General features: G+C 47.4%; 1 protein-coding gene across 1 annotated transcript in view; it reads left to right on the forward strand.

Annotated features, from left to right (window-relative positions):
• Positions 1-17,301, forward strand: part of EFCAB6 (EF-hand calcium binding domain 6) — a 228,447-nt gene that overhangs the window by 39,619 nt on the left and 171,527 nt on the right. The window contains exons 6-7 of the mRNA XM_053585237.1: positions 1,521-1,609; positions 6,352-6,418. Coding sequence (XP_053441212.1) covers positions 1,521-1,609; positions 6,352-6,418 — 156 coding nt within the window. The remainder of the gene's footprint in view (positions 1-1,520; positions 1,610-6,351; positions 6,419-17,301) is intronic.

The following is a 17,301-nucleotide window of genomic DNA, read 5'->3' on the forward strand; positions in this document are numbered from 1 at the left end:
TAACAAACTGGTCCACATGTGGCCCTGGTCAACTAGCAAGGAACTAGGCCTGCTGTGCTGATGCATATCTGGTCTATGAAAGTTAGGTCAACTTAAAGAGGTGGTCAGTGTAGGGAGGTGGTCAGCTATGGCAGTTCCACTGTATTTATGTTTATTTACATTTTAGATTCATAATACTTTTGTGGAAATAATTATTTTTATTTTAAAAAGGTTAAGTTTTTGGGCGGCGCCTGTGGCTCAGTGGGTAGGGCGCCAGCCCCATATACCGAGGGTGGCAGGTTCAAACCCGGCCCGGGCATAACTGCAACAAAAAAATAGCCGGGCGTTGTGGCGGGCGCCTGTAGTCCCAGCTGCTCGGGAGGCTGAGGCAAGAGAATCGCGGAAGCCCAAGAGCTGGAGGTTGCTGTGGGCTGTGTGACACAGCATTCTACTGAGGGCGATAAAGTGAGACTCTGATTCTGAAAAAAAAAAAGAAAAAAAGTTTAACTTTTTATTTAGAAATAATTTCACACCTCCAGAAAATATGCAAGAATAAGAATAATACAAATAGCACCAATATGACAAGTAACAGCCAGGTACCCTTTGCTCAGATGTACCTGTGGCGAACGTTTACCTCCTCGGCTTCTCCTGTGGTCTGTCATGATCTCTGTGTGAGACTGAAAACGACATCCACAATGTGTATGTAATATTTAAAAGAAAACACTTGAGAGGAAGTTGCCTATACCATGATTCTTTACCCCCAAATACTTCAGTGTGTATTTCCTAACAAGAACTCTTCTTTTTTTTTCCTTTTTTTGCAGTTTTTGGCTGGGGCCGGGTTTGAACCCACCACCTCCGGTATATGGGGCTGGCTCCCTACTCACTGAGCCACAGGCACCACCCACAAGAACTGTTCTCTTACATAATCACAATACAGTTATCAACGTCTCTAAATCCAACATTGCAACAATACTTTTATTTAATCTACAGGTCTGTCTTGACCCACTTGACCCAATAGTGTCCTTTATAGAATTCTTAATTTAAAAATATCCTTTTCAACCTTGAAATTATGTGAATGTACAGAAAGTTTATGTGACACTCAGAGTGTAAAACTGTGCTGTGGCCTCAGCTTCCAATGTATATTATACACAATGTATATTATTAATAGAAAATATTTCTGCCGACTTTAATTTTTAGGCAGACTTTAGATTTATCTGGCTTTAGACAATTTTGTAGATGACTTGCTGGCTTTTAACTGAGCATAGCCTGGCACTGTGGAATGCTGTTTACACTTGCTTTATTGAGAATGCACGTCCGCTTGCACACCTGGAGGAAGTAGTTGTAAGGTTACTAGAATGCCCGTCACGTTAACAGACTCTACCTTATGTCATGGGAGCCACGGTTTAGCAACCTGCCGCACTGTCTGTTGCTTGGGTCTTAATTCTCTAGCATGTCGTCATTCTGGTTGTACCGCAGCTTGAATTCCTGCCCAGGTCTGGTTAATTCTCTAACATGCTGCCCTTCTTCTGGTTTGAATGTAGATCCCCCTCACCCGCTCTGGGGCTGTACCGTACCTTGAGTTCCTGTCCAGGTTTGGTGGAATTGACCTAAATATAAATGTTCTAAAGAAGTAAGTATTTGGTTTGCTCATATGAAAATGTGAAATTTGAAATGATGAGTAGGAACTATGGCATAAAGCTGATCATATCAACAGATATATATGGAAGATGGCTCGCTAGAGCCCATCCATTTAGAATTTAATGAGATGAATCCCCACATTTTAATTAGAAAAGATTTAGCATCTATATAGGATAAATTTCAGAATAAGAGAAATGCTTCTGTAACAAAATGTGAACATAGCAAATTAAAGCCAGATAAAATTATTACATGTAATATATTTAAATTTGGAAGTAATGGATTTTAATCGTTAAGTAAACTATTAAGATGCCAAATTTAAGATTTGTTGGCTTTTATGCTTTTGTATTATAAGATAGTTCATCAGAAAGTGATCGGGTTGTGGTGGCTACAAATGCAAAATAAAGATCTTTGTATGAGCTCCTTGAGATATGAAAGAGAGGATTTCCAGAAATCTAGCTGTCTGGTCCCTTCGGTGTTGCTGTTACAGAGTACCTAAGATGGGGCACTATAATTGATAAAACAGAAATTTATTCCTGAGACTGGGACGTCCAAGACCAAGGTGTTGGCATCTGGTAAGGACCTTTTTACCGTGTGGACTCCCTCCCTCAAGCCCGTTTATAAGGACATCCAACATTGTTCAAGAGGAATGGACCTCGTGGCTCACTCACCCCCTCAAGGCCCCTTTATTCTATCACTGGCAATCCTGAATTTTGGAGGAGAACATTCAAACCAATGAGATACAAGAATAGGGCAGAAATAATATTTGAAAAGATAATGGCTGAGAATCTCAAGCCAAATAAAGCAAAGCCTATTTGGACATATCACAGTGAAATGGCAGAACATCAAAATCAAAGAGAAAATATTAAAGGCAATGAGAGGAGGAACAGGACTGACAATTAGACTAACGCTGACTTCTCAACGGTGACAGTGAAAGCTATACGATAAAGAATCTCTTTAATGTGCTGAAAGAAAGTATCTGCCATCCCTGAGCGGTTCACTTTATGCGCGAGAGTCAGGGGAAGCTCCTTCTGTGGGAGCCCCGGGCCCCTCCTTGTCTTACCACAGTCCACGCTCAGTTACCAGTAGCAGGGCATTTGGAGAAGGTGGAGACATCCAGCCCCTTTGCCTCCATGTTCAAACCAGATCTGTTTCAACCAAATCTTGTATTATTTCTTCGTATCAACTTGTATAAAAATAACAGGCAGAAGCAACCTATGCAGTCCCCAAATTATCTGCTCATTGGACTGGGGCTGAGTCTCAGGACACTGACAGGTGAAGGTCGAATCCCCTGAATGTGTGGAGTAGGACCTGGCACTCTGTCACAGCACTTCCCTTCTGGACTTACCTGGGGAGGTTGCATTTTATCCCAGCCCAGACGTAATGCCAGCAATGACACACAGTGAAAAAGGCCCAGAAATGGTACACCTGGCCACCATGGCCTCACCAGAACTGGTCATGTATAAAATCATCATGTTGAGCAAGTTCCTGGGTATCTTCTGGTGGTTGATGAAGCAACATGAAGGTTAGAAATGTCTGACCTCAAATGACATTTACAAAGTCTATGCCTCTGAGTTTCTAAGAGCTGGTGGCTTGGTTTGTTTGCTTTGCTAAAGGAAATACCTGAGGCTGAGGAATTTATTTAAAAATGAGGCTTATGGGCAGTGCCTATGGCTCAGTGGGTAGGGCACCGGCCCCAGATACTAAGGGTGGCAGGTTCAAACCTGGCCCCGGCCAAACTGCAACAACAACAACAAAAAATAGCTGGGCATTGTGGCAGGTGCCCGTAGTCCCAGCTACTCGGGAGGCTGAGGCAAGAAGATCGCTTAAGCCCAAGAGTTGGAGGTTGCTGTGAGCTGTGATGCCACAGCACTCTACCGAGGGCAACAAGATAAGACTCTGTCTCAAAAAAAGGCTTATTCGGCTCATGGTTCTGCGAGGTGTATCAGAAGCACGGAGCCAGCATCTGCCTCTGGGTGTGGTGGGCTCAGGCTGCTTCCACTCAGGGCAGAAGCGGAAGAGCTGCTGAGGAGCTGGCGGGCCATGGGGAGAGAGGCGTCAGGCGCTTTTCAACTATCAGCTCTACCAGGAACTAATAGAGTGAGAACTTACTGTTTCCCGTGAGGACCAGGCCATTGGTGTGGGGTCTGCCCCATGACCCAAACACGTCCCACCAGGCCCCCCCCAAATCTCAACAAACATCCAAACCACAGCAGCTGGTGAGGGCAGAAGGCGGAACTACTGTGCCTCTGTAAGGAGTCACAGCACCGTCATCAGAAACACGTGTGGAGCGATTTCACTTACACGAGATTTGCTTCAGATGGACATGCAGTACACCTCTCCACATAGACTCAAAGTGTCCCCTGCAAATTAGATGATCCATGTAGCACTTGTACAATGCTGCTTCCGTGAAGCATACAATCTTTCATGCATAAGACAGTCAATACGGACCATAGTGCAAGGTTTAAAAAGCTTTCTGAGCACCACACATAATAACTTATTGAAAAACCTGAGAATGATATTGGAGCTAAACTGCTGCACAAAGACCACACGCTGCAGCGTTCCTCCGCCAGGACAGTGTCATGGATGCAGATGGACAGAGGACGGAGCGGCCACAGAGCACTGGTTCACGGGCTGACTCTAGGCACGCCGCCTGCGGTGGAGCAGGAAGGCAGAAAGAAGGCCGTGGGCCAAAAGAAGCAGGGTTTGGAGCGGGGCAAGGCTATTTGCTATAAAGCAATGAGTGACTAAGGAAACCATCCGCAGAGGAGCCCACACGGCGACTCAGACGCGCCTGCTGCGCAGCGGCTGGGGTTTGTTCACCTCCAAAGATCTATTCAATTTGGAGAGCTTATTCTGAGCTTTTGGAGTTAGAGGCATGAGACAAGCCAGTGAAACACATTTAAAAAATTAAGACTGAGGGTTAAATAAAGACATTTTCAGACAAAAACTGAGATAATTAATCTCCGGCAGATCTTGACTAAAAGTTACACTAGAAGCAGAAGGAAAGAGATTCCAGACGGAGGGTCTGAGACTTCGGGAATAAAACCAGAGGAGGGGACAAAATAGGGATAAACAGAAATGGTTACTGGCTGCATGAACGGTTATGAGAATTTCTATATGAGTTAAACAAAGTGTTTAGAAATAAAATGCCGATGGTGGTAAGCTGAGAGTGGCTAGGAGCTGGCGGGAGGACAGAGACAATGAGCTTTGCACATGGAGATGTTCTATATGCACATTGTGATTTTAGGGTAACTGCTAAAGAATAGAAGCAAAATGTCTAACTTCTAGACATTTGGAAGGAAAAATGAAATGATTCTAAAAAAAATACTCAATCCAAAAGGAGTTAAGGAAAGAAAATCTAGACCAGATAATACAAATTTTTAGATCTGTACCCAAAATGTTATTGATTACATTACATGTGAAAGGATGGCGGGTGCGCAGACATTTGTGAGATTTTAATTCTTTAGCTCCTAAATATATGTAATATTACAAATACCGTGTTACATCTCTTGATTATATCATCAAGGCAATGGTAAAATAGTACATTTAACGTAGTATAAAACTCAGATTCCTGATCAGGTTCTATCTTCAACTTGGGCACAGACAGAGCTTAACTCCTCTGAGCCTTAGTTTCCTTGGATGTAAAATGAAGTAAATGTCTTCTGAAAACCCTCCAGTGGCTTCCCTTTACCCTTAGCTTGGAGTCTAGCCTCCTTGTCATGGCCCACAGCACCCAGGGGCCTGGCTCATCTCTGTACACAGCCTCAGCCCTCCTGCTGCCCATCCAGCTCTGCCTTGCTGGCCTCCGTCCTGCTGAGCCTAGGTCGTGCTGAGCTCTGTGTTCTCTAGGCTCTGCCTGGAGGGCTTTCTGGCCCCTTGGCTTGTGGCTGTCTGTTCAGATGACCGTGGTCTGAGAGGCCTTTTGTCGTCCTGCCCTCCCCCATCTCCAGTTTATCCCAGGCCCACCTTTATTTCCTTCATGGCCCCTGCTACTGTTTCAACTTACATTACTTAGTTGTTGGTTTATTTCCCATCTGTCGCTGTCACCAGTAGGGACAGCATGTTGTTCACTACCACACCCCCAGGCCTGGCGTGTAGAAGGCACTGGCTAGATCCTGTGAAGTGGGAGAACCCCTGTCCTGCCCCCGACCCCAACCCTACCAGCCGGTCCCAAAGGGGCTCAGAAGTGAGTTAGAGTTACACAGTGCAAAATAAAGAGGAGCTAATAAAAAACAGAAGGAGCCGAGGGGGTGGTGCAGACACAGTGACCATCAGGTCCTTTGTTGAGTGGCCAGAACAGAGTGCAGAAGCAGAGGGCTTGGGAGCTGGGTCTGACTCTGGCGTCTTCTATGAAAGTGGCCTCATCTATGAAGTGGGGGTGATGAGGTATTTAACCTGTGCAGATGCCTGGAGGTTTCCCGACAGGAGGCTTGTTAAGGCTTGTTAAAGCACAGTTGAGTGCTCATTACGGATCAGCTGCAATGACTTAATCCCCTCACTCCCCTCCAGGAGTAAATGTTTTTGTATTGCAGTTTACAGATGAGGAAACTAAGACATGGAGAAACCAACTAATTTGCCCAAATTCACACATCTGGCAGATGGTCACGCATACGAAATGCCTTGCATTTTAAAATAGATTTAGAAATCCTTGCAATTTTGATCTCTGCATGTCTTATGTAAACGTTTATTTGATTAAAACATTCTAACAAAGATTTGTTTTATTTTACTTTTAAGCGGAAGTGGGCATGAAATTAATTGCTGCCGGACATTAAAAGAACTTGAAATCCAAATTGGAGAAAAGGTAACGGAAATTTTAAAAAACGATCCTCCCCATCCTTAGTCAACAGCCGTTGTTCCCAGACTTAGATGATGCAAAGTGAGCTGCACCCTGTCATCCGAGTCCTCGCGTCAGTGACATCTGACTAACTAGATCTGATGACAAGCCAGCGAGAAAGCCCGGGTTCGGCTACTCTGACAGCCTCGGGTAGTGTCTCTTGATGAATGACACGGCAGAAGTCCTGGAATGTTAATTACTCCGGCATTAACTTTAGATCATTACTAGCAGGGCTGCCTTTTCTGTCTTTGTCTAAGATTGAGCAGGTTTTTCTTCAGACAGAGAAAGTGAGTGCAGTTTGCGACAGTGTGTGCCAGTCACAGGCAGCATGGTAAAAATAACCAAACTCCAAGTGACATGTATTTAAGGATGGAGTAATTTAGCTGCAAAAGCTACTGTAAGTCTTTAGAAAAAGAGCAGATAGCTTTGTTCCAATTTGCTGATTGTGGTTCTGGAGGGAGGAGATGGTAATGTCATTCAGGGGTTGGAACTGGACTACTTTTTAAAATGCATTTGAGCCTGTCACTTACATGAGCAGTTTGAGAATCAGGGTTTAATTTATTTGATTCAATATGTTGGTTTGAAATGTGACAAATTTTCTTTCTTTTTTGAACCCTTCTGAGACTTTCATACATTTAAAAATCAAATATAGCCAGCGATCCACAAACTGTCTCAAAAACTCATCTTAATATGATGATTTTTAGCCTTATGTGTTCCTAAAACCCGTTTACATACTATTAATAGAAGGAACATTGGTATAGTTACCTGATTCTTTCCTTGTGGCCCATTTGCTATTCTGTAAGAAATATATAGTATGACTGATAGTGTTTATGTCTTTTATTTGTCTCTTTATAAACTTGGATCAATCATGAAATAACTCCTGGTATAGCTATTATATACCCATAATTAAAAATAAAACACAATGCTCCAGTGAAAGTCCGCCATTTATGACGATCACCATGGCAGTGTAGATGTGGGTCGGGTCAGAACCGCAGTGCTGAGTTAGTGTGGTGTGTGCCGTCATAGCCAGGACTGGGAATCGCCCAGCATAAGGCTGTGCTGAGCACATCTGCAAGGGAAGCCCATCCCTATCCATCCTTTCAGTCTACCCCTTTTCATCCCAGCCTCCTCCCCACAGAAGCCCAAATGGGGGAGTGAGTTTAAACCAGCGCAGTCAGCCTGCATGCCACTTCCTGGGAGGACAAGCATGAGGTGAACGCTGAGGGGCACCAGCTCCCAGGGCAGTGTGGGGTGTTCTCTCCGGGTCTTCTGCAGCCCAAAGTCTACCTATGACTCTGACCCCCAACAGGCAGCAGGGGGTGGACAGTCTAGCCTCGTCACCCAGTCAGACGGGGGTTTTCACCTTGGGCTCTGCCACCTGCCAGCCAAGCTCGTGCTTGTTGTTGGAGTTTTTCCTGTGCCGGGGGGATGACACCCCCCCACCTGAAAGGCAGTTGTAGGGCTTACAGATACCCACTTTAGAAATGTCAGCTGTTGGGTTGGCGCCCGTAGCACAGTGGTTATGGCGCCGGCCACATAACCAAGGCTGGCGAGTTTGAACCCAGTCCAGGCCAGCTAAACAACAATGACAACTGCAACAACAAAAAACTATCCCGGTGCTGTGGTGGGCGCCTGTATTCCTAGCTATTTGAGAGGCTGAGGCAAGAGAATCGCTTGAGCTTAAGAGTTTGAGGTTGCTGTGAGCTGCGACGCCAGACACTCTACCGAGGGCAACATAGTAAGACTCTGTCTCAAAAAAAAAAAAAAAGAAAGAAATGTCAACTGTTACGCTGATTATTCCAGCATCCTGTGACGTATAGGTAGGTTGCAGATGAATCTCATCCCTTCCCCACCCCCAAATAAACAAGCCCCTGCACCCTCAGCTGTTTGCCGTGTGCAGGAGTACGCTTCCAGGCAAGACTTGGTCTTGTTAATGGCAACACACCAGTTATTGAAGAGTGAGCAAAATACCTCCGAGTTACCAAAGTAAGGGTCTCTTTATACAAATCAACAAATAATTGGCTGTTGGAACCCTGAACCGACTGAACCCCGAACACCCCCAACCCACGTATTTTCTGACTGTTTTCTTCTGTAGTGGGCTTGTCTGATGGCTGTGTTCTCAGACACCCCTTCCTCATGGGCACTCAGGCCCTCTGATGGGTTTATTATCGTCCAGAGAATCCCAGCTCTCTGAGCCTCATTTTCTCCATCAGAAGGGACAAGGCCAGACCGGTGATGTCTGGGTCTCGTCTCTGTCTGGGATGATCACCCTCCATGGTAAGAAGATGTGTGGGCTGCTCCCAGGGGCCTGGGTCCGTGGGAGAGGGATGCTCTGAAGGCCCAGGAGTTCTCCCCGTGCCCTCTGCAGCCCCCACCTGCCTGTGGGTCTGGCCGATCTGCACTCAGCTTCCACTCAGCAGCCACTCAAGTCCGGCCCACACCTCCAGGCCCTCACTCTCTGGCTTTTCATTTTGCTCACAGACACGACCCTGCTTTTATCGCCTCTTCTGGGCCCTTGACTGGGTGTCTCCGGCCTGGCCCGTGAGCTTGCTGGCCTGGTGCTTTGCTCCCATGGTCTCCGGGAGGCGGAGGGGTTTGTGGGGCACCAGGCACAGCTGGACTGACATCCCACCCCCGCAGCATTCTAGAGGTGGGGGTGGCTGCCCTGCAGATTTCTCACTGTTCTGAGTTCCTCAGCTCCTAAGTGGAGATAGCAAACCCTACTTTTAGTATAGTGACAAGAACGAGTGGAAATAATACGAGTGAAGGCCTGCTGTACAGTGGGCGCTCAATAAATGTTACTCCCTTCCTCCACTGATGAGTGAAGCTGGTTCTCCTTTCCTGTGGTGGCTGTACCAGGTGCCATGTCCACAGCCCCAAAGGCATTTGGTGGTTCTCCCCTGTGAGAGGCAGAAGACCCCAACTTAACTATCTTAGACAGCAGGGGCTTCTTGTTTCCCCCAGGATCGACTAGCCCTTCTCTTTTGTTCACCAGGCCAGGCATAATATGCAGACACTTTGCGATTTTTTCCCAATGTACTGTCTTCCATTATGACTCTTTAAAAACTAAAGAAAGCTTCTCCTCATGTCTCACAGCCCAGAATTAATGCTCCACACCCAAATCAGTCACTGCCAGTGGCATTGGTCACTGCCAGGAGCGTGGACCAACGCTGATTAGCCCCATATATAGCAGCAGGGTTCTCTCCCGTGAAGCACATGGCCACCCAAGGAGAGCGAATGTCTGAACAAATGGGAAATGGAGGGTTTTGTTAGAGAGGAGAAAAGAGTAGAGGTGAATGGATCTGGGAGGGTAACCAGCAGCTTCTGCTCCAGCTGCCCACAGAAGGGAGCCTCGGAGGCTGGTGGAGCCTTACTCTTTGGGACATTAATGTAACTTCTTGGGTTTTGCCAACTCTCGTTATGAAAGCACTTACTGGGAGCTCTTCTAAGTGCTTTACCATATTAAAATTATTGTAATTTCATTCCCAGGAGAACCCCCTGAGGCAGGCGCCATTGTTATCGCATATCCCTATACAGAAACTGAGAACAGGGGCTACGTAGTGTGACCAAGGGTCCATAGGTGGGGCTGGGGACACCGTGATCCCAGCCTTGGTGGCGTGGCTCCAGAGTCCTTGCCTAAGGCACCAAGGCTCCCTGCCTCTCGGTGGCCCTCTTGAGGGAAGGCAGTGACACTTGCTGCGCATTCAGCCGATGTGACAACTTGCTAGGCCTATAGGTAGACCCATCCCAGAGAGAAGTCTCTGCCCATCATCACCATATGAGTTGAGGAGTTTTGTTCCAACCGCAGTCACCTTTCCGTCCACGTAGCAGCTGTTTCAAATGGGCATTTGGGAGTTTTTGCCCCTTGCTTTATGCACCTGCCTGTCCATCCTGGAGCAGAGTCAGGGTCCGGGACCTTGGGCCTGGGTGCTCCACATTCTTCATCTGAAGACTCTGCCAGGGACACGGGGACTCCAGCAGGGCTGCCAAAGGTTTGGGTTTTCACTCCGTTTATCCTTTGTCCACTGGCCACGTGAGCTGAAGGCAGATGTGGCGAGTAAAGGAAGAAAACCCCCAGCTCACTACTTGAGTGTGGGGCGAGTGCTGACTGTAAGCCTTGCCCTGGGGATGAGTGAGAACCAGGAGGCCACTCTGGCCTGTGTGAGAACATGGCACTCCTCGCTCCTCCCCACACAGAAAAGCTGTTCTTCACTGAAGACTAGAATTCAAGAACGTCTAATTCAGTTAAAGAAGTATGAAAAGAAAAATACTGCCTGAAGCCCTAGGCTTTTTGCTACCCATGTCACTAAGGCAGAGCCCTTGGGGGTGGGGGGGAGAAGACTCCTAAGCTTGGGCTCCGTGATGCCGGAACATCTGGTCTACCCAGTCAGCTGTGACCAGTGTGTCTGTTGGACACCAAGTGCTCAGACTCAAGTTTTTATAGGATTACCCTGGTGCCTTGGAGTTGTAGAAATATAGCCTTGGTCATTTCAGAAGCAATTAGTAAATAATTATAAGTCCTAAGCTGCTGGCTTCCTCCGTGATACCCTCCTGCAGAACGGCAGAATGGGTAGACTCCTTTTCTTAAAGAGGTGAATTTTCTTTAAAAAGAAATTTAAAAATTCCTATTCAAGAAATAAAAAATCAGTTGTTAGTCTAAATCACAACCAGTTCATAAACATACCTTAGTATCATCAACCACATTAGCATGGATGAATAGACCAGAATGCAGGCTGTTTGCCTAATGAAAAGGCTGTGTCAAACTCCAAATGAGGCCATTTACTAAAACATACAAGCTCTTGGTTAATTCTGAATATTCTCCTAATCCGACTTGCATCAGCCCGACTTTGCTGCACTTGCTATTACTTGCCTATTGTAGCAGGTATTTGAACACATCTCCTCTTTCATCTGAAGAAAATATTAGCATATCGCAGAGCTGTTGGGACAGATTGTATCTGAGGCACTTTCTCCTCCCGCAGTAAAGCCCATCAATCATAACTGAATCTAGTGATTAATAATGTCACAGCTTTTACGCGCGTGTCTGCGTGCAGCTAAATGAGGAGTAGCACTTACATTTTGATCTAGAGAATCTCACACCACAAAATAATCAGTTGCCATTTTATAAAAAATTATATAGCATATAATTCTACCCCAGGAACTATTTTTGGTTGCTCTGTTGTTAATTTACTGAAGGCTTCGTAAGCAAAGTACGGCAAAGATTCTGTTCTATCAGAGTTTGTAATTATTACAGACTGTTTATCTTTATTTTTAATTTAAAAAATCTTCCTGATGGTGGCAAATTAATAGCACAAACAGAGGACCAGAGGGGTAAATGTGTGAAGCAGCGCAGTGTGGGGAGCAGTCGGAGCCTCGGCCCCGGCCAGCCTGAGTGCTTCTGAGCGCCACGCCTGCTCTCTGAGGGGCCTGAGTGAGCTGGTCTCTCTCCAGACTTTCTGCGTCTGTGAAATGGGGAAAGAAGATTGCAAGGTTTTCTCAATATTGCTGGGTGTCTATATGAGGATAGGTGTAAAATGAACTCACCCTGGTGCTGGGCCCCTCTAAGTGGCTCAAAAAATTAGGAGTCTGCATTTAGAGGCCACAAGACACGTGTGTTCTCCTGTGGAGAGTGAAACGATAGTATGGGGGCCACTGTGGTTCATGGCTACAGAGAACTCCAGGCTTGTCCTGCCAACCCTTACCTCTCCTCTGGGGCCCCCGACTTACCAGTGTCCACAGGGCAAAACATAACTTCTGATTGTCCTCCCCTACCTCCCTATGTCTCCCCCGGGTCAGTGACTGTTCCATCCACACACCATTCATTCAACCAGACACCTAAGACCAGCCTAGGCACCTCTTTCCCTTCCCAGCAACTCACCCCCATCCAGCCGCAAATTCTGCCTGCGACATCCTGAGCTGGATCCAAGCCCACTGCTCCTGTCCACTGCCACCATCACAGCCTAAGCCACCGTCATCTGCGGCCTCTGTTTGGTTGATGACCCCTTTGCTGGTTTTCCTGTTCCCTCCTTGCCCCTCTGATCTGTATTCCACATGTAACTAGAGTTATCTGTTCAAAACACACATCAGACCTCATCTGAATCCCCCAGTGAAGATGGCCTGGGGTGTTCTATTGCACACTGAGTAAACTTCAGCTAAACATGAGGGCCTGCAGAGCTCTGCAGGAGGGATCTCTCCAGACAGATGCTTCCTGACTACCCTAAAACTGTGTGAATGCAAGATTCCTTCACACATAGAACACCCTGAAATCTGGCTGCTTGTTTACTTCTCACGGCTAGGGTGTCCGTCCTGTGGGAGCAGGCATCTTCTCTGTCCTGCTCACTGCGGTGACTTCAGTGCCTTGACCGGTTCCTGGCACCTGATGCATACTTAGTAAATATTTATTGTATGAATAATTTTGTAGAAAAATTCATAGTACCTGGAATAATTTGATGAGAAAGGTGAGATTGGAGCCTGGCTTTGGACCAAGGATAAGGGTTCAGTACTTGCTGAGAATGGAATAGGGGAGGACGTGTGGGGACAGCTCCGAAAACTGCAGCCTGGCGTGAGGGCGTGGTGCGGGCAGTGAGGTGTGCCCAGGGCACGGTGAGCAGACAAGTCCTGGAACTCTTGTGGAGAGTTCTGTTTCTCAAGGTAGGTAGAGATAGATCAGTTTTGACAGGTAGGCTGGAGAAAAAGACAGAAGTAGTTGAAAGTTGGGTTTGAACCCCAAGGCATGGTAGGGAGGAAGAGGATGGAAGATTTCTGATAAAGAGGTCGGGATGAGAAAGGAGCTGGTTCTCAGCAGCCTCAGAGTCGACTTGAGACCTGAAGCAGGGGGCCTGACCTTGATGTCATCCATCACCCTCAGCCTGCCTCTGTTGAGACCTGCTGGTGTATGGGGGGACATCTTATGGTTATTGAGGATACAAAGAAGGCCAGAATCTGATCTTCATCCTCCAGAGACTGGGAATCAGCTTGGGTCACAAGCAGAGCAACGCGTTACAATGATTGAAAAACGTGTTTATTGGCTGGCCTATCACCTTGACCAAGAGGATTTAGGGAATAAAGCATCATGAGTTGCTCTCGCGGAGAGTTAGTTGAATAATGGGGACAGCCAACTCCCTAAGAGTTTACAAGAGGACGTTGCCCCTGCTGGCTACTGGGTGGTGCCCACAGAGGATGCTCATTTGAGCCTGGCCTTGGAGGATGAATACAGTTTTGTATGTATCAGTGGCTCATTGAGTCTTGGAATTAATGAATGAACAGAATAAGGTAGGCAGGAAGGCCCAGGGTGGGTGTTTCTCCACGAACTGGATTAATTTTCTAGGACAGTTGTCTACCAGGGTGAAGAGAGAGGATGTAGATACGTCCCACTCAGTGTGCGGCTGGGGAACTCAGAGCTTCCAGATCCTGCACCCCTGGTCTCATCTGCTCAGGTCACCAGGCTATAAACTGGGCATCACTCTGACTTTCCTTTCCGTCACCTTCTACACCCAGCGGATCTCTGGGTCCCGCTGGCTGGGTCCCCTCTGGTGCTACTCCGCTGGGCCTTGAGGATTCCCATGGTGTGTTAGCACAGCGAAGGCTCAGAGCAGCCCACTCTGCAGAAACCTAGTCATGTTGCTGGGGCCAGCCTCCCGAGCCCTTGCGTGTTAGCCCGAGTTAAGATCACTGTTGCTGGGGCCAGCCTCCTGAGCCTTTATGTGTTAGCCCAAGTTAAGATCAGAGGAACTTGTGTTTGGAGGAACACCACAGTTTTGGGAAATGATGGGGAAGCTGACAGACAAGATCCTTTTTCTACTCTGAAACGTGACTCTGGTCTAGTTCTTACATTAGGTGGCCTCTGGCTGGCTGGGGTCTTGGCAAAATGCCGTAGCAACGTGGCAGTACCCAGCATCAGCCCAGACTAGGAAACTTTTCACTTAGCAACCCTCCCTGATCTTCCCACCTGTCTCAAAGCAGGATCCTCTCCCATGATATTCAAACAAGTAGTGGGGCGCTGGGTTAGGATGGCACCCCTGGCCACCACAGCTTGCTTCTCCTGGAGTGCAGCTCTGTCCTCTGAGTGAGCTGGGCTGGGGTCCTCGGGGTGCCAGTCCTCTTGGCCTGTCTGCTTGCAGGGAAGCTCCAAGCAGTGAGTGTGTCCATGTGGCACCTTATTTTTTTTTTATTGTTTCAGTTTAATTGAGAGTACAGAGAATTAAGTTACAATGTTTGCATTTGTTAGGTAAAGTTCCTCTTAAAATTGTGTCCTGCTCCCAAACAGTGAGCCATACACCCTAACGTTGTTGGCACCCTTTTTAACTTCCTCACTATATAGACATGGGCTGCTTTTCCTAGCTGTGTGCTAAGTTCATTGGGTAGCTGGAGTTTCTTATTACATCTCTAAGCTCTGCATCGTGGGTGAGTGTTTTAAAAATGGAAAGCACATGTGGGGGACAATTTACATGGCTTGTGTACAATTTACACCACACATTTCCCTCTTCACCTTGGCTGCAAGGAGACCCAGTATCAGGTTTTTGCTCCCTTGTCGTCACCTATGACTTTCAGGTTTCTTTAGCAGTTTGTGGGGGGTCAGCTTTCTTTTCTCTATTCTTGTGGATCTCACGTGGGTGTCTTTTTATGTAAGCTTGTGCAATTTTTGGTAAAGGCAGGGTATGCATATGTTCAATAAATAAGCGCAGGGTCTGGGCCCATGGAGGTGACGGCCAGAGCAGCGAGGGAGTGCGGAGCCGCGGAGGCAGGGAAGGGGTGCTTGTTGGTGCCAGTAGCCCTCTGCCCACATGCCCCCCGATTGCAAGTTTGTGTTTATGAGGTTCTGAATGGAGTCTAATTTTTTCCTATCTGGTTTGGCTCATCTGTACCAGCTGGTAAATAGGAAATGTTCGCGGTAGGAAGCCAATACTCTGCAGAGTGTAAACAGATGGAATCGATATAAAGTGACAAGTTAGACCGCGCTATGGAGAATACGGAGCCAAAGCTCGGAACATAACAGTCAAGCTACTGATTCCGTTCCAGTTCATTTAGTCCTGAATAGTGCTTCATATCTGCACAGCTGTGTTGGTCTTTTCTTCCCCCTTTCTTTCTTCTGGGTTGATAATGACAATTTCAAAGAAAAACTTTAATTAAAGATTTTATACAAAATAGCCAAAAGTAGAATAATAAGGAAAATGAGCATTGATGTGTTTATTGTAAGAGAAAATCCTTTTTCATGGGTCTCACTTAAAATTTTTACTTCTTAAATTTAAAATGAATTTCGCAGTGGAGACAGAGAGGTGCCAGACTGACAGCCTTGGGTGCCGAACCCCTACGTTAACTGCAGAGCCAAGACGTGGGGCCACCTGCAACCCCCTCCCCTGGGGCTCAGTCTGCTGGCAGGAGGGTGGGGTGTGGTTCTTGACCCCCCTTCTCTGGTGAAGCGGGCAGAAAAAAAAGTGGCTGTGGGTGGGAGCAGAAGAGAAAACAGCCAGACAGGAGCCAATTAGGTTGCACTCGGGCTGAAGGCACCTCCTGGCTTCCACATCAGAGCCAGGCGTGGGGGTCTGGGGGCTCCCGAGGGATTATTCTGTAGGCTGAGTGGGGACTCTGGGCTTCTGAGAGGAAATATTAGGCCCGTTCTCACTTCCTTTAAAGCCTAGGTGGTCATATTTATTTGGGTTCACAGTTTTCTCTCCTGGAGCTTGAAGTGCTATAAAAAGAATTTTAAACAAAGAACTACAGAGTAGTAATAGCACCCACTGCTCACAGTTTATTGAACCATCTGAACTCAGTGGGGTGCACATGTGAAGCAGTTTGATTTTTCTCCTCACGGGTGGTTTTCACACAGGCACTGATGAATCCCTTTTTCATTTCTTAAGGATGTCTTAGGGAGACCTTGTGGCACTCTGATCACAGGTATAAACCAGCCCTGTGCAGGCAAGTTCGGTTTGAGTCTCTAACTCAGAGCTGGTGTCTCAGACCTTCTCCCTGCTCCTCCCAGCTCGAGGGCACTTTGGGAGGGAGGGGACACGGCCTGCCCACCTGCTGGGCCTTCGCTCCCTCTCTCCGTGTCCGAGCTCCTGCAGATCGCGGGGTCTGTGACGACCATGTCTCTGTGCCCTTGGCTGGCATCCTCTCTGGGCAGCACGTGAAGGCTGCCCTCACGGGGCACACAGGGGTAAGTAGGACAGTGCTTTGTGGGCCACTGAACTGGGTGCCTCCCTCTGGGCCTCCTCAGTCCGTTCCTGGTCTTCCTCAGGTCCCTTTATTGCTCAGATCCCCTCACTTGAGGAGCATCACCGTGGAAGGAGGATTACTCAAGCTTTCTACCGCTCCTGATAGCCTCTCGCCCCATGGAAAATTCACATGTCCTGTCCGTGCCAACAGGAGGGATTCAGGCTGCTTGAAGCTGGCCCTCCTGCCCTGCTCTGGTCTCCCTGTACAGTTCTCTGTTCCTGCATCCAGGAAGGAGCAGAGCAGATCACTGAATCCACTGGGAAGTGAGATGCCTGTCTGCCCTTCTTAAAGATACTTTTCTGGCTCTACAAGAATTTTCTTGACTTAACAAAGCTTCCTCCCTGTGAATGCTGATACCACCGTACTCACCTATCCATCCATCCACCCACCCATCCACCCATTCATCCATTCATGTATGTGCCCATCCACCATCATCCATTCATCCTTCCCTATATCCATCCATCCATCCATTCAAATACCCATCCACCCAGAATCCACCACCCATCCATCCATCATTCATCCATCCTTCCATCCAGCTATTTACCCATCCACCCATCCATCTGCCCATTCAATAATTATTCATCGATTCAAGCCCTGTTCCCAGACCCTGGATTCTGCCTAAAGACTTTCTCCCCTCT

Source organism: Nycticebus coucang, chromosome 3 (genome assembly GCF_027406575.1).
Source record: "Nycticebus coucang isolate mNycCou1 chromosome 3, mNycCou1.pri, whole genome shotgun sequence".
Taxonomy (NCBI): domain Eukaryota; kingdom Metazoa; phylum Chordata; class Mammalia; order Primates; family Lorisidae; genus Nycticebus; species Nycticebus coucang.